Source organism: Pan troglodytes, chromosome 2, assembly GCF_028858775.2.
Source record: "Pan troglodytes isolate AG18354 chromosome 2, NHGRI_mPanTro3-v2.0_pri, whole genome shotgun sequence".
In the NCBI taxonomy this organism is placed as follows: domain Eukaryota; kingdom Metazoa; phylum Chordata; class Mammalia; order Primates; family Hominidae; genus Pan; species Pan troglodytes.
In genome coordinates this window covers 19,498,674-19,519,844 of record NC_086015.1, presented here as the reverse complement: position 1 = coordinate 19,519,844, position 21,171 = coordinate 19,498,674, and the positions used below count along the sequence as shown (strand labels likewise).

The 21,171-nt window shown below is 46.5% G+C and overlaps 1 protein-coding gene and 1 long non-coding RNA gene across 14 annotated transcripts in view; one reads left to right on the top strand and one right to left on the bottom strand.

Moving 5' to 3' along the window:
* Positions 1–21,171, top strand: part of COLQ (collagen like tail subunit of asymmetric acetylcholinesterase) — a 100,226-nt gene that overhangs the window by 35,361 nt on the left and 43,694 nt on the right. Inside the window, exon 1 of one of the 12 annotated variants that reach the window (XM_001159763.6) lies at positions 16,186–16,546. The exons of the other annotated variants lie outside the window; for them this stretch is intronic. Coding sequence (XP_001159763.2) covers positions 16,471–16,546 — 76 coding nt within the window. The 5' untranslated portion in view covers positions 16,186–16,470. Of the gene's footprint in view, positions 1–16,185; positions 16,547–21,171 lie in introns of those variants that run through there. 12 annotated transcript variants of the gene reach the window in all.
* On the bottom strand, positions 1,440–13,601 carry LOC107970578 (uncharacterized). Of its 2 annotated transcripts, XR_010155142.1 has the most exons (4): positions 13,495–13,581; positions 5,725–5,841; positions 2,940–3,953; positions 1,440–2,833 (listed from the first exon to the last, which is right to left on the bottom strand). It is a non-coding gene; the product is annotated as an uncharacterized LOC107970578 (long non-coding RNA). The 2 variants fall into 2 exon arrangements; XR_010155143.1 differs by lacking the exon at positions 5,725–5,841 and having other exon boundaries at positions 13,495–13,601.

Genomic DNA, 21,171 nt, shown 5'->3' with positions numbered 1-21,171 from the left:
GAAAGACACGTGGGACAGAGACGGAGTTTGTGAACCAGCTGCCCAAAGACCAAATCCAGCCTTTATGCTTAGCCCTTAGAGTACTAAAGGTGGGGGGTGGTGATTTCTAAAAATTGCCTTAGTGGCTAACATTTAAAAATTGAATGCTTTAACATTTAAAAACAAAAAGTATTTCTGATATCTATTCAGCAAAAAAATTAAATAAAATAAAGAAGCAAACATCTTGAAAAGCAGGACAAGCTGCTGGACGCACGTTCTGGCCATCACCGGAATGGAGCTTCTCCAGCTCACCAAGTCTGCTCTTAACCCCCATCCACCTCCCTTACTACATCTACCTCTCTAGCCCCCTCTGGGCATGTGACTCTGGTCTCTGGGACCAGGAGCCCTGCTGGCTTGGCCTCTGCCTTCCCCTTCTTCAGCATCTGCCTAGAATCCCAAAGCTCTGCACAGCTCAGTTTGAAAGTCAACAGTCTAGATCAGAGAGTCTCAAACTACAGCACTGGTTCCCAGCCCTGGTTAGACAAAAGAATATGCACCCAGGTTGCATTATGAAAGTCCAGAGTCCAAGCTGAGCAGACGAATTAGATCAGAATCTCTGGGGTATTGGATCAGGCATTGGGAATGCGTAAAGTCCTCCAGGTGATTCTAATGTCTGGGCAGGGCTAATCACTGAACTATGGCCAGCATGGAAATCACCTGGAGGGCTTTTTAAACTGCAGACCACTGAGACACACCCTGGGAATTTCTAATTTAGTACTTCTAGTGTGAGGCCCAAGAGTGTGATGCTGCTGGTCCGTGGACCATGCTGTAAGAGCCTCTGTTCTAGCTCACCTCTGAGTTCCTTTATTAGTTTCCTATGGCTACTGTAATAAATCATCATAAACTTAGTGGCTTAAAACAGCACACATCTATTATGGTTCTGGAAGTCAGAAGCCTGAAATCAAGGTGTTGCCAAGGCCGAGCTCCCTCAGAAGGCTCTCAGGAAGCATCCATTTCCTGCCTTGTCCAGCTCTAGAGCTGCATTTCTTTCATTCTTTGGTTCCTGGCCCCTTTCTCCACCTTCAAAGCAAGCAGCATAGCATCTTGCTTCAGTGGTCACATTACCTCATTCTGTGTCAAATGTCCTCTGCCTGTCTCTTATAATGACCCTTGTGGTTGTATTTAGGGTCCACCCAAGTAATCCAGGATAATCCCCTCATTTTAAACTTCTTAATTTAATCATATCTACAATGTCCCATTTTCCATATAAGGTAACATTTATAGGTTCCAGGGATCAGGATCTGGATATCTGTGGGGGCCGCCACAGGTTACCTAGTTTTTCCACTAGGTAAACAGACCCATGAGTGTTTTGTTAAAGTGACATCAGAATCAAAGGCACAGCGGTGTGTACTGTCTTCATTTGGGTTCCTTCTCAGAAGCGGAGCCTGAGACAAGGATTTGAGTGCAAGTAGTTTATTTGGGAGGTGATCTCAGAAGGGCAGTGGGGAAGTGAGACAGGGAAGAGAAGGCAATCAGTATGGAGTGTGTTCGGGAGCAGGTTACTGCTATGAGCAACTGGGGCTCAATTCTACTGGGGGCCTTAGGGAGACAGGCAGGGGACTGGGATATTTATCCATCAACTCCTGGGGATTTTCACCACTCTCTTCTTCCTGCTTACCCCAAACAACTTCCCATGGTTGGAGAAGCGCTCTGGCATAGACACAAGACTCTGTAGTGGGAAGCTGAAAGCATGAGCAGGATCGACGAATGGGCGGGATTGATGAATATGGGCAGGGAAGTGTCCTCTGCTATAGATAGTGTGAGAGACCAGCTGTGTCCTGCTGGCCCTTACACAGTTCCTTGCCTCCATCGCCCCTCTGGACAGTAACAGTTATAGCTCAGCAGCCCTTCCCTGTCGGGATGCAGAAGTTGGGATCCAGCGGGCCATGGAACCACCACTAAAAACACTAAAGTTACCTTTCATTGAGTATTTTCTGGTCGCCAGACTCTTGACACATATTATATTTCATCTTCACAACAATGTCACAAGGTAGCCATTAGTACCCCTATTTTACTAAAGAAGAAAGGAACATTCATAGAGGTGCAGTCACACAGTGCCTGGGTCAACATTCCACATCAGAACTTCTGACCCCAAACCATGACAAAGGCAGAATCGCAGAGTGGTTAGGAGTAGGGCCTCTGGTGCCGCACTGCTGGAGTTCAAATCCTGTGTTCCCTTAGCTTTGTGACCTTGGCAAATTACCCTGTTGGTGCCTCAGCCTCCTCGTCTATGAAATGGCTGTAAAAGCAGGATTTCACTCCCAGAGAAGTTGTAAGGATTAAGTGGTCTAATTATGAGCATAAAGTACTTTCAATAGTGCCTGGCATACAATGTGTGATATATACATATTTTCTGTCATTCTTTCCAGAACCTCTTGGTGTCTCTACACATGGCAAGAGGTCAGATCATTTTCCATAATTAATTGTGTCAAAAGGCAAAAATCCCAAATACAACCCAAAGAACTTTTTGCTTAAAATATCCAGTGAGTTACGGCAAAAAAGAAGAGACTCAGCTTCCACCCACTTTGCATTTATAAACCAGCCCCTAAAGAAGGAACACGTTGCCCAGAGAAGGAGGCTTCTCGTGGTGACCGGCTTTCCCAGATGCTTTAAAAATACACCTGGCCCTCTTCCATCTCCCAGCCCAGGAGCATTTAGCTCCATTCAAGCCCGCACTTATCTCTCATGGCAACCAGCATAAACACAGGCATGGGGCGCGTGTTTGGGAGCTGGTGACAGCTGAAGGAGAGGCCTCGTGGCTGCTACAGGCTTTGCACCATCAACCAGCTGGGGGCTGCAAATGAAAAAAGAGAGGAAAGAAAAGAAGGAAGCATCGGTGTGAGTCGGGCAGGTTCCTCCCTCCCAGGCATCCCACACTTTCCTCACTCATCCTTCTGTACCACTCTCCTCTTCCTATGGGTGTCTTTGAGAAGTTTGGAGAAGGCATCAGGAGCTTTCCTGCTGCTGCTGGGAGTTCTGTCCTGGGACCATGCTCCACAGAGGACTTTCCAGGGGTTTCGGGCCTGGCATGGGGCTTCTTGGGGACCCAGGAAGACAGGGAATGGGGCGACATTGGCCATCCTACTTGGAGAGACTTTCCTGCCCACCTGCTCTTCTTACTTCACTAGGATTCCGGGTTTGTTCCAGTGTTTGGACTTGTCCCCCGTATGAGGGGACTGTCGGGTGGGTTATGATCATGAGGAGTTGAAACTGGACTGCACTTTGTGTCCAACAGGGCCAGCTTGGCTTCTGAGACCATCCTTACTGGGATGGACCTCATGGAGTGGCCCCCAAAAGGTTTCCAGATTCTCTGTGGTCATCTAGAAATGAAATTTTCAACCACTGAGCACAGTGTCCAGGAATTAGGGAGGCTCCAGGTGAGGAAACGATCTGTTTTCCTTCTGTCGATCTTCTCGAGAGCTGCGTGGAGCAAGGTCATGGTAGGGAACCATCATGGTGGAAAACACAGGAGTCCCCTGTCTCTAGAGAGCAGCAGGGCCCTGCAGGAGCAGCATTGGTTGGGTGGTTTGTCCCCTCACTCTTCCTGTCTGCCAGTAGAAAGTGAGGATTGAAGGGCCGAGGTGACTTTAGGAACAATCTGGGCCCCAGAAATGCTTTCCCCAGAGTATCTGCTCTGGCCCTTACTTCCCTCTGCTGTGGAGTCCTGAGAATAAGAGTGCATTGGCTGGACAGGCTTAGGAGCCGGCTGCCCTGGGCATGACTGCCAAGATTATTTTGTTCATGTCCAGTAGAAGATCATATGGAGACATGTAGGCAGGGGGTTGGCCATTTGCCTGTTTACTTGTGTTTTTAGACAGACTTGCAGCGCAGTCCTTAGGAGTTCAGGTAAAATTAGGACACATCTGTAGTGTTGGACAAGTCATTTGCTCTCTTGTAGGACCCAGTTTCCTCATCTGTAAAATTAAGGGGTAGACCAGACTTTAAATATCCTTTTAGACTTAGACTTTTCCTGACTTTGTGGCTAACATGCTATTTGCAAATTTACAGAATTAGCACCCACACAAAGAAGGGGTCTTGGCGTGTGTTTCTCTTCTGAGCATTGGCACTGAGAACCCATTATGTGAGAGTAAAAGGCATGGAGTTCCCATTCACACAGCTCTGGACTTGAGTGAGTCTCTGTAACCCATTAGCTGAGAGATCTTGGCCATGTGAGCTTTTTTTGGTTTCCTTCCTTCCTCCCTTCCTCCCTTCCTCTCTCTTGCTCTCTTTCTCCCCTCCCCTCCCCTCCATTCTCCTCCCCTCCCCTCCGTTCCCCTCCCCTCCTGTCCCCTCCCATCCTGTCCCCTTCCCTCCTTGTCTCACTCTGTCACCAGGCTGGAGTGCTGTGGCAATCACGGCTCACTGCAGTCTCCACCTTCTGGGCTCAAGGGATCCTCCCACCTCAGCGCTCCTTCCAGTAGCTGGGATTACAGGCACATGCCACCATAACCAGCCAAGTTTTGTATTTTTTGTAGAGACAGGGTTTTGCCATGTTGCCCAGGCTCGTCTTGAACTCCTGGGCTCAAGCGATCCACCTGCCTTGGCTTCCCAAAGTGCTGGGATTATAGGCATGAGCCACTATGCTCAGCCACGGTTTAATTTCTTAATATTTCAGTTTCCACATCTGTAAAATGGAGATAATAAGAGTCTCCATTTTAGACGGTGATGAGGATAAAATGAGCTAATACCTACAGAGCTTTGCACTGCACCTGACATACAGTTTGCTCTCAATTACTGGTTGCAACCATTATTCCAAATGGTGGAGAGAAACTGGAATTCAGCCACTTGCCTCCTCCTGGGATGCTTCATTTCACTATCATCCCATCTGCTTTTTTTTTCTTTAGACAGAGTCTCGCTCTGTCACCCAGGCTAGACTGCAGTGGCGCGATCTCGGCTCACTGCAAGCTCTGCCTCCAGGGCTCATGCCATTCTCCTGCCTCAGCCTCCCGAGTAGCTGGGACTACAGGCGCCCGCCACCACGCCTGGCTAATTTTTTTTTGTATTTGTAGTAGAGACGGGGTTTCACCATGTTAGCCAGGATGGTCTCGATCTCATGACCTCATGATCCACCCACCTCGGCCTCCCAAAGTGCTGGGATCACAGGCGTGAGCCACCGCGCCCGGCCCCATCTGCTCTTATTCGGTGCTGAAGATTCCAGTTTCAGAATTGAGACTCTCTGTCTAAAGCCTGAGGCTGAGTTGGGGACATCCCAGTGCACAGGCTATGGAACCGGAGGTCTGGGTTCAGAATCCCAACTCCACAGGACCTTGGATATCATAGAATCAATTTTCCTCACCTGGAAAAGGGGAATATACAATCCATAACATCATTGCAAGGATCCAAGGAGAGAGCCTGGGAAGGGCCCAGCCCTGGGCCTGGGTCAGAATATGTACTCAGGAATTACTGTTGTACTTTGAGGGGCAACATTTGACTTTCAGGACATGGGATGCTCACACCTGATAACAACACCTTAGCCATTCTGAGTTCTCAGTAGAAAGGCCTGCTAACCAGCAAAGTTCACAGGCAGGAGCTCTTCCTTTGGCTGTGAAGGAGAAAGCTTCTCCCCTTCTAAGACAGGGGTGATCTTAGGAGGAAACCCCACAAGGCACTGCAATCCTGAGAGTGTCCACTTTTTGGAAATTGTGCAGCTCTATGCAAAACCTAGCAAGAAGACAAGCCACTTACTGTATCCAGTTCATCCACATCAGAACAGGCCCTCTGTCCACATGGCATCTGTCTTGCATGCTTCCTTTGAGGTGACAATGGCCATCAAGTCACCAGGCCTGCCTAGTGCAGGTCCTCCTGGGCAGTCAGAGGAAAATGATTAAATATGAGATTTTCAAGTGGAATGCCAGCAAATAGTGGCTGATTTGACATAGATGCCCAATTTTCTGGCCATATACCCATCTGCTGCCGCTTTGCATTTTGCTCAATGTTTATTTCTAATTGAAGCAATAAAATCCATTTGAATTGATTAAGATCCTCCTTCTTCTTATAGTTATTATGTATGTAATTTTTTTTATTTTTAGTAAAGACAGGGTCTAGCTATGTTGCCCAGGCTGGTCTTGAACTCCTGAGCTCAAGCAATCTGCCTGCCTCAGCCTCCCAAATTGTTGGGATTACAGGCATGAACCACTACACCTGGCCTGCAGTGTGGTTTTAATTTTCATATAATTAAAATTATATACAATTTATAATATATAATTTAATTCTTATATAATGAATGAGACTGAAAATTTGCCCATTTTTCATCTATCGGATGGGCAAAATTCAAAAGGTGTAACATCAGACTGTTGGTGAAGGTGTGTGGAAACAGACACTCTCATCCACTGCTCCTAGGAGGGGATGTGAATTGATGGGGGCTTTATGGAATTATTTGATGAATAATCTGATGAATTATTCACTTATCAAACCTGGCTTTCCGTCTCTAGATTCATTATGGCCATTACTTAATATACATAGCATTTGAGATACTTCCCCTCAATCAAATGACCAGTATTTATTGTACCACCTACAATATGCTTGGCTACTTGTTATACAAATGGTTGGAGTTTGTGTGAGAGCAAAGCAATCAAGACAGGGAGACAACCCATCTGTGTTCAAGTCAGACTCTACCATTTACCTGGGCACTTATTTGAGCTTCAGTTTACTTATCTCAGACAAGTAATGTTTCAAATGAAGGCAACATTCCGGTTGTAGGCTGATGCTTAGCACATAGTGCTCAATACGTGTTGTTGAGAGTTTTGACAGCTGGCGTTGGCAGGCTACCTAAGGTAGTTTAAAGACTGTTTTTGTGTTCTGCTTTAGGCCACAGGAAAACACCAGAATAAGTTACAAATGAATGAAGATTTAAATATAAAATATGAAACTATAAAATTATTAGAAAAAACCTTGTGAGATTTTTTGGGTAACTTGGGTGTTTGGAAAAACCCAGAAACCATAAAAGAAAATAATTATACATTAAATTCTGCTACATAAAAAAATAATATGGGAGGCGAGAATTCTACCACTGAACCACCAATGCCTCTCATAAAAAAATAATGTGTGGCAAAAACCAACTCAAAAGGCCAAAACAAACTAGGGAAAATATTTGCAAGCCATATAATAAAGTGTTTCTTTCCTATATATAAGAAAAATAATGTAAGAGAAAAATTGACAACCCAATGAAAAAAATGGAAAAAGTATAAATGGCTTCAAAATGTTTGAAAATATTCTCAGTCTCATTTACTATATGAGAAATGAAAATTAAAACCATGCTGAAGGCTAGGTGCAGTGGCTTACGCCTGTAATCCCAGCACTTTGGGAGGCTGAGGCTAGCAGATCACTTGAGCCCAAGTGTTTGAGACCAGCTGGCCAACATGGCAAAACCCCATCTTGCTAAAAAATACAAAAAATTAGTTGGACGTGGTGGCACACACCTGTAGTCCCAGCTTCTTGGGAGGCTGAGGTGGGAAGATTGTTTGAGCTTGGGAGGTCAAGGCTGTAGTGAACTGTGATTGCACCACTGTACTCCAGCCTGGGCAACAGAGTGAGACCCACTTTTCATCTATCAAGTAGGCAAAATTCAAGAGGTCAAACATCAGACTGTTGGCGAAGGTGTATGGAAACAGGCACTCTCATCCACTGCTCCTAGGAGGAGACGTGAATTGATGGGGCCTTTCTGGAGATGAATTAGGCAGTATGTGTAAAAATTACAAGTGCCCATACTTTTTGACCCAGTATTTTTATTTCTAGGAATTTATGTAATGGATAGTCTTACCAACATACACAAAGATGCATGTGGAAGGTTATTTAGTTGCATTGTTTGCATCAGCAGATGTTTGCAAATCATCCAAATGCACATCAATGGGGGCAGAATGAACAAATTATGGTTCTTCCAAAGAAAGGGATATTATGCAGCCATAGAAAAGAAAGTGGGGTGGCACGGTGGCTCACGCCTGTAATCCTAGCACTTTGGGAGGGTGAGGTGGGAGGATCACTTGAGGCCAGGAATATGAGACCAGCCTAGGCAACATAGCAAGACCTCGTCTCTAAGAGAAAAAAAAGAAAAGAAAACAATGTGCATGCATTTTATGTAGTTACAGAATAATTTCTTAGAAATACTTTGAAAAGCCTGGTGCACTGGTGTGTGCCTGTAGTCCCAGCTACTCAGGAGACTGAGGCAGGAGGATCGCTTGAATCTAGAAGTTCTGGGCTATAGTGCACTATGATGATGGGATATCCACACCAAGTTTGGCATCACCACAGTGTCCTTCCAGGAGCGGGGTGCCCCATTGCTCCGGGAGGGGTGAACCTGCTCAGGTTGGAAACAGAGCAGGTCAAAACTCCTGTGCTGATCATTAGTGGGATTATGCCTGCACTCCAGCCTGGGCAGCGTAATGAGATGCTGTCTCTTAAACAAAAATACTGTGAAGAAACCAAGAGGGAGTATCATATGTATAATAGAATATTACAAGTAACCCTTTGAGTAAAAGGGGGAAAATATTATACCTACCTATTTGCTTGTATATGCCTAAAATATTCCCAGAATTATACATAGAAAACTAAGTAATGATTGGTGATAAATAATTGGAACTGGGTAGCTGAGGGAGAGAGGCAGGAGAAAGAATTTTAATGTATACTTGTTTGTATGTTTTGAATTTTGAATCACATGCATGTATTACCTATTCTAAACAATTAAACAAAACACCATCTGTACAAAGTACTACCTTTCATCTGGAGCACAAGATGGAATTTTTTGTCTTTAAAAGTCCTTAGATCCAAAGCAGCAAGGAGAATTGAGATCTCAGAGAGTTTCCAGATTGGTAGAATCACAGGATTATAGTGCTACAAAAAGCCTAAGGTTTATCTTGCCAACTTGCTCAGTTGATAAGTGCTAGTGCTCAACTGAGTCCAAAGGGATCAACCCTAGGTTCCCCAATTTCTGGAATCCAAGGGTTTTAGTGACTTTGAGACCAATGGGTAGAGATGCCAGTCTGTGCCAGTGGGCAGCCATGGGACTCCCAGGAACCCAGCCTCCCTCCTCCCGACCTGTTGTGGACCCTTGGACAATAGATCCTGGAGGTGGGATGGGGGGTGCAGGGATGGATCTAGGGAAAGGAATAAGTGAGCCAGGTGGTTTTGAATTACAAGTGCCTATAGAGCTAAACTGTCACCATGGAAAAATGAAGGCATGGAAACGTAGTGGCTGGAAACACAGGGTCTTTCCACGCAGTCACAGTTGTCAGCAGGTGTTGGAAATAACCCACCCTTTGGGCCCGATGCAGCTGGAAGGTTTTGTCTCTGACCTATGGCCAGATCTCCCGAATAATTCTACAAACTTGTCCTCCCCTGTCAAGCACTGGCAGAAGATTTAATAGTACTGGCTGATTTATGTTGGCTGCTGTAATCAAATTCAGAGTCAAGGCGCAGCCAGCCATGGAGAGGTTTCTTTATGTTCCCTTGGCTCCTAATAGCATTGTCTCCGCCTTCCTCTCTACTTACCACATGCCATTTGGTCAAATTAAAACTTGAACTCAAAAAGCAGATGCCTTTCTTTAGATAAGATCCAAAATAATTCTCTTGTCAGGGGAAAGGGGGATGGATTTGTTTCCTTGACTCTATGTGTGCAAAGGAGGTATTTTTGATATATGACTTATATAAAATAATGACCGATATGAGATGACTGATTTTCTTTCATCCTTGTAGTGAGGGTAGACTTTTCCTCCTCAAGACATCTCTGTGGGTTAGGGGTGGGAGACAGAAGAGAATAACTTCTTATATTGTTTGCAGTGATTCAATGACCTGCTCAAGGCCTCTCAATGAGCGGCTTCAGGTTCCTCCAGGTGGCACTGGTGCCTTAGCTCTGTGCAGCTCCAGGGGCCCCTAGACATTTGCCAACAAGGGAGTTGGGCTGACCTACTCCCAACCCTAATCCTTGTGAACATATCTTCTGGTTCTCTGTTGCCTATCTAAAATTTTTTAATGGTATTCCTTTTAAAATTAGGAATAATTTCAAACATTCAGAGAAAGTAAAGATAATTGTTCAGGGAACACCAATATGTCCACTGTTTGGGGCTGAATTGTGTCTCCCCCAAATTCATGTTGAAGCCCCAATAATACCCAGTACCTTAGAATGTGACTGTATTTCTTTTGGTTTTGGTTTTGTTTTTTGAGACGGAGTCTCGCTCTATTGCCCAGGCTGGAGTGCAGTGGTGCAATCTCGGCTCACCGCAACCTTCAGTTTCCGGGTTCAAATGATTCTCCTGCCTCAGCCTCCCAAGTAGCTGGGATTATAGGCACCCACCACCACACCTGGCTAATTTTTGTATTTTTTAGTAGAGAAGGGGTTTCACCATGTTGGCCAGGCTGGTCTCCAACTCCTCACCTCAAGTGATCTACCTGCCTTGGCCTCCCAAAGCGCTGGGATTATAGGCGTGAGCCACCATGCCCAGCCAGAATGTGGCTATATTTGGAGATGAGGTCTTTATACAAGTGATTAAGTTAAGATAAGGCCATTAGAGTGGGCATTAATCCAACTTGACTGGTGTTCTTATAAGAAGAGGAAATCTGAACACACAAAGAGACACGAAGGATGTGTTCCGAAGAGAGGCCATGTGAGGACATGGCAAGCAGGTGGCCATGCCCAAGCCAAGGAGAGAGGCCTCAGGAGAAAACAAACCAGCCACACCTTGGTTTTGGCCTTCCAGCCTCAAGGTCTATGAGAAACAAGTCTCTGTTGTTTAAGCCATTCAGTCTGTGGTACTTTGTTACCCCAGCCCTAGAAAACCAATACATGAACCGCATCGATTCTGCACTGGCTATCATTTTGCTGTAATTACTCTATCATATATCAGTTTATTAATCTTTTTTATTGATGGATTTCAAGTGAGTTGCAGATTTGTCACCCTCTTTGAAGAATAGAATAGGGGAGGTAAATCCATGTTTGATTGAAGACCACCAGCACACCTGATTGAACCCTCTCTGTGGTCGGGATAATCAGAGATTGTTTACTCATGGGAGTTTACAAACCAGGAAACTGAAACCCAGAGATGAACAGTCATTGGGTTTGATTGGAAAGACGTGATTCTGGGCGTTGGTAAGTGGTTCCAACCTTAGCTGGCTGAGGCGACACTTCTGGCTCTTTTGGGTGCCATTTCTTCTGAGGTTTCCTGCTCATTCTCTCTAGGTGGTGGTGGTGGAGGAAGATCTCCGCCGTGTGCTGGTAACTGAACCTCCAGAAGTCTCTGGAGTCAGACATCCAGATTCAATCCTGGCCTACTGCCTACTGGTTGTGTTTGACCTTGGGTGCATCCCTTAATCTCCCTGAGCCTTACCTGAAAATGAGGATGACAGTACTAATATATACCTTGTGGGGCTGTTGCGGGGATCAAAGGATTGAATGGGGAACATCACGGAATGTGTCCCATTGTTGGCACCTCACTACTGGGTTAGGGCAATGCTATCTGCTGTAACAGGTGAGCATTTTAGTGGCTTATCCTAATCAAAATTTATTTTTTGCTCACCTAACAGTCCAGTGTCCCTGGTTGGGGGCAGTGCACCTCCATTCTGGCATTCAGGGGTGCATGCCCTTTACATCCCTTGGCTCCACTGTCCCCCAGGAATTGAGTCTGTGCACCCAGGCAGAATCATTGGCAAGAATAATGACATGCCCCCATCTCTCTATACTGCAGGGGGCTGGGAAATGCAGCTTCTTCACAGGGCTCACTCTGGCCTATGGAAGAGGGAGCACACATTTTGGAGGGAATGTTAGCCTTTTCCACACAGTCTCAACTCAGAGAAGGTCCTCTGATGGGAAGTCAGTGGCTGGGAGTTAGTAGAGGAGGCAGCCAGCTAACCCGGAAACTGCCCCACCAGACTAGAGCAGTGAGGACAGCAGGAAGGTTGGAAGTGGTTGGGAACCAGTGAGCCATACCAAGGGTCAGCGTCAGATGACCACAGGAGGTCACCTCCTCCTAGGGCTGTGTGCAAGGTGCCTTTGGAACTCTGACCCCAATTCCGTACTAGCTATGTGGTCCAGATCAAGTGACTTAACTTCTCCAAGAGTCATTTTTCTCCTCTGTAAAATGGGGATAATCAGCTGTGAGGGTTAAATGCAATAATGCCTGGGAAATGCTGAGCATGGGTCATCGTTGTTTCATGATGTGGGTTTTGCCAAACGAGTCTGCAAGTATGCAGCGCAGGCAATGCTCCTTCCCCTCATCTCAGGGAGGATGATACTAACAAGTCATGGCCCTCTTTCCTCAGAGTCCTTCTTAACACAGCATTCCAGGAAACCTGTATTCATCAGTGCAAGTTAGGCCGGGCGTGGTGGCTCACACCTGTAATCTTGGCAGTTTGGGAAGCCAAGGTGGGCAGATCACAGGAGGCCAGAAGTTCAAGACCAGCCTGGGCAATATGGTGAGACCCCGTCTCTACTAAAAATACAAAAAACAGCCAGGCATGGTGTTTTTCCTGTAATTCCAGGTACTCCAGAGCCTGAGGCACTAGAATCTCTTGAACCCAGGAGGTGGAGGTTGCAGTGAGCCAGGATTGTGCTGCTGCACTCCAGCCTAGGTGACAGAGGGAGACTTTGTCTAAAAAAAAATTTATAAAAGACTGGGCACAGTGGCTCATGTCTGTAATCCCATCACTTTGGGAGGCTGAGGCGGGTGGATCACCTGAGGTCAGGAGTTCAAGACCGGCCTGGCCAACACAGTGAAACCCCGTCTCTACTAAAAATACAAAAAATTAGCCAGGCTTGGTGGCAGGTGCCTGTAATCCCAGCTACTCGGGAGGCTGAGGCAGGAGAATCTCTTGAATCCGAGAGGCAGCGGTTGCAGTGAACCGAGATCATGTCATTGCACCCCAGCCTAGGCAACAAGAGCAAAACTCCATCTCAAAAAAAAAAAAAAAATCAGTGCAAGTTAGCAGATGAGATAGATGAAAACTCTTTGTTCCCAAGAGGTTAGTCTTCTACTAGACTCTCCTGAGTAAACAAAACCATTGGATCTAGAGGTGAGATTAAAGAAAAAATTATTCTGACACTGGTTAAAACGGTGAGGAAGACTTTATCCAAGACTATTGCAATAGGTTTAAAGACTATTGTAATAGGACACAGAGATCAACCTTAGCTCCATTACAACAGGGACAAGTGGGGAATTATAGCCAAGAAGCAGGTTGGGTGGGTCAGTGGATTAAAAACTAGTAAGAGGAGACATCATGATAGGGGGATTTTGGCTGAACCAACTTAACAGGATTCTTGCTGAAGGCAGACCAGGTTGATCAGTTCTCAAGGGTGGGGGATTCTCTCTAAACTGACTTATCAAGATTCTGGCTATAACTGGACTCTGCAAGGATGGACACAGAAGCCCACGTTCAAAGCCTAGTCAAGAAGAGGGCTCAGGGGAACCTGACCAAAGCTTGGCCGAGGAAAGAATGGTTGTCAGTGGGAAGGTAGAACTCGGGTCTTCCTACCTATTTCTCTGCCCACCAAGGTTTTGGGATGGGACAGCGGATGTGAAGTGCTCCACGGCTGGTGGGAGCCTTGGCACTGCCCCAAACAGGTAGATGTCTTTGCCTCTGGATCCCTGGGAAGGATGTGGGAGTTATCTATGTCACACAGGCTCTCTGTGAGGTAGTGGTGGGAGACACAGCAGGAGCAGCATGCAAAGCAGAATCTACTTCAGCCCCATCAGCAGGGAACAGGCCTGTGTGTGGCAGCAGCAGGGACAGGAGCACCTGGAACAGCTCCCGGGGATGTCGTATTCCAGAAGAGGTCTCTAGCCTGGCTGATAAATCCCAGAGCTGTAATTAAGACAAAATACTGTGAATGTGACACCTGCTGACAGCTGCAGGAAGGCCCCAGAAACTTGTATTGTGAATTAGATTTTACAGGCAGCTCTGCCGTGGTGAACTGGTGCCAGGCTAAGGCACCTGAGGGAACTTGAGGGCAAAGATTGCTCACCAAGGGGGAAAAGGGGAGATCCTTCACCCCTGTCTAGGAACCACTGATGTTTCAGGAATCACAGACCCTGAGAGATGCCAAAGTTGGAAAGGGCTTAGAGCTCATCTGGTCCAAGGCTTTCATTGTACATCTAGAAAAATCCAGACCCACAGGGGAAATGGGTTGTCCTAGGTCACACAGTGAGTTAGTGCCAGGGCTGAAGACCAGGGCTCTTAATCCCAGGCTGGCACACTTGGCTGGAGAGCAATTAAAAGTAGTTGAGCATACATCCAGAAATTTGACTTAAATTAAATGGTGCATGCTTGGAAAGACAGAGACAATGCCAGAGAATGAGACAAAGTTATAGATAGAGAGACACAGAGACAGAGAAAGACAGAGACAGAAAAGAGAGTAGCAGAAGGAGAGAAACACAGAGAAGAGGCAGAAGATATTCGTGAGCCTGAACCATTAGGTTCAAACAGAGATTCAAACACTTGCCAAGTTGGACAGGACCCCAGCGATCATCTAGTCCAGCTACTTTTGTTTTTACAATAATGAAACAAAGTACAGCTGAGTGGTTTACATATGTCAACCTTTGTAGAAAAAGTTTGATGCCATGTGGTTAAAAAAAACACAGTAAGTGCTTTTGGTGTGAAAAGTGGCAAAACTTCCATCTCTGAAGGTTTGCGAAATGAAATTTGAAAAATGAAGAGCTGCAAGAATATGACTCAGAATAGAGAAAGTCAGGAAAATGTGATGCAGATACTTCTGCAACTCTCTAGGACTCAGGACTGAGGACTCCCTGGCCTTATTGCTACTTTCTCTGAGGTCTTAGACCCAGTTTCTGAGAAGGACAAAGGGGAATTCCCCAGAGAAGGAACACAGCCTAAGCCTCACCTCCCACTCCTCCCATCTTGATATAGCAAGTCTCTGCTTTCAAGTATCAGCTCAAATCCCACCTCTTCCAGGAATCTTTCCTTGATATCTCACTTGGACCCTCTCCCCCTCAACTGTTACCCATTTCTTCCTTCTATAAATCCCTTCAGGCATCCCTGCCCTATGTTAGCCACTCTTCTTTTTTACCTTATACAACAGTTATCCAAGAATATGTCAATAAGAGAGCCCTTATTCGGTGCCAGGAATTCCAAAAGCTGTAGCTCTAATCCTCACAGCAAACTATCAAAGTCGGCTTTGCACGCCCACTTTATAAGTAAGAAAGCTTAGACTCCGAAAGAATGAATAACTTCCTCAAGGTCACACAGCTACTAAGTGGCAAAACCAGGACTTAAGCCCAACTTGGATGACTCCAGGGCCAGTACTCTTCCCGTGACACTGAACGACACATTCCAAGGGCGGGAACTGTGTCTAGTCATTGTGTCTTGCACAATTTGGTACTTACTGTGTTTCTGAATGAATAAAACAGTAAACGAATGAATGAACATAAGTGTCCTTTCTTTTGAAGGTTATAGTGCAGGGCTTGGCAAACTACAGCCTGTGGGCCGAATCCAGCCTGCCTCCTATATTTGTGTAAACTTTTACAAAACATGGCCACCCTCATTCCTTTATGTATTGTCTATGGCTGCTGTCCTGTACAATGGCAAAGTGAGGTCGTAACGGAGACCGTGTGACCCACAAAGCCTAAATATTTACTATGTTGCCCTTTATAGCAAAAGTTTGCTGACTCCTGCTATAGCTTATGGTCTTTACTAAGCTGATTAAAACAACAGTGCTTATTGCTAAGTAGGATAATAATAATCTTGTCTTTTATAATCTAAAATATTGTGTGTGTCCATGCTTGTGCACTGGGTGTGCCTATAAAGTACCAGATAGATTTAAGCATGTAACTGGTATATGCTGCTTCATCCAAAAAGACTTGCCTACATGCCCTTTGGAAATCTATATATTTTGTTTGTTTGTGGTTTCGTTGTTGTTGTTGTTGTTGTTTTAGTTACGTTTAGCTTTGTCAGCAACACTTTGGCCCAGACAGGATGAGAGCTGAGACCCCTGGCCATGAAGGTCTTCCCTGAAGCAGAGGAGGGCAGGCTCCCCTTGGACAGTCTCGGTGGGGGGTTGACTTTGAGGCTTACCAGAGCAGTCAATACTGCTGTGGTATTTTGAGTCAAGGCGGTTTTTGAGCCAAATAAAAAGCAGCCTGTTTGACTGATTGCTCTCAATTTCCTCTTGGCTTGCAGGGGGATAAGTATCCCTGGGCTCCCAACCTCATATCCTCCCCTGGGCTGAAGGCACTCTTGTCCTCCAAGCCTCCCCTACAGCAGTATTCATGGGCAGCTGGAGCAGGGCTGCCTACCCATTGCTACTCCCAGGAGCTCAGGACTGGCCCCAGACCCCTGGCATCTGGAGCAGAAGCAACATCAAAGCAGGGATTGGCCAACTCCCACCCCTAATGCCAAACAGGCCAGGCACTGGGAGCACTCAGAGGCGTGACGAATCTCAGCCTGTCTCCGGCTAGTGTTCCCTGGCCAGTCCGCTTTGGGCCCTGCCTCACAATGATGGGCTCATCATTCAGCCTCGCTCATCTGCTCATCATTTCAGGACTGCTCTGTTACTCGGCAGGCTGCTTGGGTGAGTTGTGTGTGCGTGTGTGCACGTGTGTGTGTGTGTGTGTGTGGATGCACATTCATTGTTTTGGAAAAAAGACTCTTGGAAAGCAGACTGTACCAGGAGCTTTTAGCAGCCTTTAAATTTTTTTTCTTTTTAAGTTTTTCTTTCACAGGGCTGTTTCTCATTGTGAAAGCCTTCAAATTTTAAACTGCTCAGCCAGTGTTGAAGTTGCAGTGCAAAGGGGTTTCACAGTAGAGTTGGTGGGGACCTGGCGTACATGCTAACGGGTGTGTGCACTTGTCTGTGTCCCTCTTGTGACCTTGACTGGCACAAGTACCTTGTGCTGGCAGCTGGTACCTTGGCTTTGAAGTAAAGTCGTGTTCTGTAGTCTGGGCCCCCGCTGGCGTTGGGTGGCTGAGACAGTCTCCATCACTCTTGAGTGGACTGCCTTGGGTAATTTGGCTCAGAGGCACAGCCACCAAACCACAAATTGTTCTTTGTAGGTTGTATCCTTGCCTGCTCAGGGACATACAGCAGAAGGCAAACTCTACCATGTTCTTTCAGAGAAGTTCAAATTACGTGCAACTTTTAGGATCAGAATTTGTCTTTCAAGGTTTCTTGCGGGGATTGAAGGAAAATTGTAGGGTGCAGCCTTCTCTGGAACATGTGAATTGGGGGGAATTTTGGGCAAATTGCATTCAGTTAATGTAAGAACTTTATTGTAGCTGAGACCCAACTCACTACAATAAAGTCAAAGCACTCTGAGCTGCCATACAGCGTGTGCCCTTGGCCTTCTCTCTTCTTTTGGGTCTGTCTTTCTCATGCAAGTTCCCACAGGCAGGGAAAGGCCTCAAAAGAGGAGGAGGAAGTAAAAAGCTGACTAGTCCACCAACTGGACAGGCAGGTGCAGAACAGTTAAATGGCTGCACTTGTAATTCTCTCAACCTGCTGAGGCAGGATGCTTATGTCACTCCTTTGACAGTTTCTAATGACACATTTGTTGGATTGAGGGGGTGGGAGGGAAGGCTACTTGAAGGAAAAACAGAAGGCAGAAATGGAAATGGCTATTTCCAGTAACCTATTGTGGGGCTGGCCTTGCAAGAGGGTAGATGAAGATGGATACAGTGGTGGTTCTGGTGTCATACTTATTTTAAAAACGGACTAAAGGAGGCCAGGTGCAGTGGCTCATGCCTGTAATCCCAACACTTTGGGAGGCTGAGGCGGGCGGATCACCTGAGGTCAGGAGTTCGAGACCAGCCTGGCCAACATGACAAAACCCCATCTCTAGTAAAAATACAAAAATTAGCCAGGCATGGTGGCGCTCGCCTGTAATCCCAGCTACTCAGGAGACTGAGGCATGAGAGTGGCTTGAACCCTGGAGGCGGAGGTTGCAGTGGGCTGAGAACCCACCACTGCACTCCAGCCTGGGCAACAGAGTGAGACTTCGTCTCAAAAAAAAAAAAGACAAAAGGACTTTGGAGATGATTTGGGCAAAACTCTTTGTGGTACAGATGAGGAAACTAAGTTTCAGATTGAGTAAGTGAGTTGTACTGGCTCACATGGCCACTTGCACCTAGACTTAACACTCTTTAATCAAATCCCTGTCTTTCCAAGACTAAATTGGAGAGAATCGCTTTCCAAAGATGTGCCTCAGTTTCTTGAAATGAAACAAGAGAAAGTCTCCTTTTCAAGAATGGGTATTGAGTCCAAAGGGCAAAACCAGCATCATCGACAACAAAAGCTTCAAACACTTGCCAAAGCCTGCATTAAACAATTACCCATAATTTGGCAATGCACTGGCCACATACAACATGAGCTTGATGTCTTTAAGTTGGGACATGCGGTCCTGAAGTTCCGTGATGGTTGGCATTTCCAAGGCAGCTGCCTGGTGCTGAGCCACGTGCTGCTCCCAGGTTTCTGCAGGCTCCACGGAGATACGCACAGGATTGCTTTCAATACAACAGAGCCTTCCGGGGCTTTTCCAGACTGGAGCCTGAGCTCAGACACAATTCTACAGAGACAGTCCATGAGAAAGACGCACAGGCCACTCGGATGACACCAAAATAGACATGTGAAGTCCTGGCTTAGTTGACTGGGAGGGAGGAGGGAGGGGGAAGCTGCTCCCAAACACGTCCACCTGATGGAAATATTCCGAAGAGGAATGAGCTGTAAATAAACTAGGCTCCTAAAAACAAACAGCTTCAGGGAGTCAGGGGAGGGCGGAAATAGATGGCCTTCCCCTGCTGGGAAGAAAGTGGGTCAAGGGGGAAAGGGTGAGGGGGATGGGGTGGGGGAGCCGAACAATGCAGAAGCCTCAGCCAGAAATGCAGCTGATAATTTGTGGTCACTGAAGAGGTCTCCAATTTCCAGGAAGAAAGGAGAGAAGTGATTGCTTTAAATGATACAAGGTCCTTCATCAGTGGAAGGCCACACAGGGTGCTGGGTGAAGGAAGGCACTGGAGGCCATATATGGTCTGGAAAAATAATGGTGATGAGTGCATATTAGCAGTGTGGGCCTGCCAGCCTCCCAGGTGCTTTTGGAACACTGCAGCCTCAGCTCTTAGCTGTGTGCTGAGGCAAAAGAGAAGCAAAGGAGAAACTGTAGCCAGGGGACCTTAAAAACGTTCCGGGATTGGTGTGAGCCTGCCAGCCTCCTCCACCCTACAACTGAAGCTGCCCACTCCTAGCGACTCAACACTCTAGGAAACTTGGAGAAGCTTGAGGAGGAATACATTGGCATTAATGTCAAGTTCGGGAACAATGTATCCATATTATTTTACCACTGAGAAAAGTAGCCCGTGACAGCTGCCCTGACTCTCAGAGCTCGGCATGGTGTTTTGCAACACAGAAGCGATGTCACAGAACACCAACATCAGACAGGGTCACCCTGTGACCTTGATGGATCGAGAAGAAAGTAAGAATCACTTGATAATCACAACTGAACACAGACGAAAACAGGACTATCATCCAACCACAAAAGTAACTAAACATTCTCCTATCCTTGCTAATATGAGTGATTGCTGCTGTTTAAAAAACCAATCACAGCTTTGGTCTTGCTCCACTCTCTTCTAGATATGAATTAAGGTACTCAATTATAGAATGGCCCTTTCTTCCTGATGGCATCCAATTCAGAGTGAAGCCAGACTTCATTTCCTCAGTCTCCCCTCAATCACTTAGCAAAATCCCCAACCCTAGGATCAGTCCTTCCCAGCACCCTCTAACTAAGATGCCCCACGGTTCCTTCTGGTGTGTGTTCTCCCTCTTTGCAGTGAGTCAGTAAACCCAGCTTGGTTCCCTGAAGCCTTTGCTTGGAGGGCACTGATGCTATAGCCCCAAGTTGTTGTTATGGGACTTGTAGCTCCAGACCTTCATTTCTACCACATGCAGTCATGGTGTAGAGCTCAAGAGGAAGGGCTCCGGAACCAGACTCCCTGGCTCTGTCACTTACTAGCTATATGACTTCGGACAATTTGCTTAACCTCTTTGCCTCAGTTAATGGATCTGTAAAATGGAGATGATGATAACAAGAGTAGTACCTAGCTCTTAGGGTTGCTGTGAGGATTAGGTGAATTTCTATGTGTGAATCACTTAAATGGTGGCTTGCATGTGCTGTTTGTCATTATTAATTCAGCAAACGTTTGTGGAGTGTCTAGTGTATGCCAGATACAGTGCTAGACCCTGGGGATAAAAGCTGGCTCCTGCTCTCCCAGAAAGCACAGTTTGGTCAGAGGGATACAAGGAAATAGTTTTTCCCCATGGAGGAAACCTAACATAGGGGTAAACCCAGAGAAAAACAGCAGGGCCACTCAATCTTGCCTGGGAAGTCAAGGAAAGCTTCCTGGTGGAGACGGCACCTGGTGAAGGCTGCTTGTGGGAGGGCAGGGAGTGGGGTACAAGCAGAAGGCCTCTGAGCTCTGCAAGCCTTTCCAACTACAGATGCCATTTAGGTACTTTCTGCTTCCCACAGGCCTGGCCCAGTGCATGGCAAAGAGTGTGCTCAAATGAATAAATGTCTAACACCCATAAACTAGTGCCTGCTGTGACTTTTCTTTCTCAAACTCTGACCACTGTTGCCCTGGGTACCCTGCAACTTCAAAACCACCCTTGATTCTTCCTGCTTCTTCCCTCCTGCAACATGTTGGCCCCGTTTCTCTGCATCAGTCCCTCCCTTCCTGTCCCGTGCCCTGCTGCATGCTCCCATTCTCCAAGCCTGTCCTCCCCACACCTGCACCTTCCCTGCACACAGTGTTCTCCAGCACCATTTTGATCCTGTCACTCCTTTACCCTGCACCTGCCGTGGTTTCCTACGACTTTCCAATTAAAGCCTAAACCCTTTTGTGGGGTATCCAAAACGGCACGATCTAGCCCCAAATTAACTTTCCAGCTTTCCCTGCATCCTGACCCCAACACTCACTATTCCTTTAAGATAAGAGCATCCTCTTCAGTGCAATGGCACAATCTCGGCTCACTGCAACCTCTGCCTCCCAAGTTCAAGCGATTCTCCTGCCTCAGCCTCCCAAGTAGCTGGGATTACAAGCATGTGCCACCACGGCCAGCAAATTTTTGTATTTTTAGTAGAGATGGGGTTTCGCCATTTGGTCAGGCTGGTCTTGAACTCCTGACCTCAAGTGATCTGCCCACCTCAG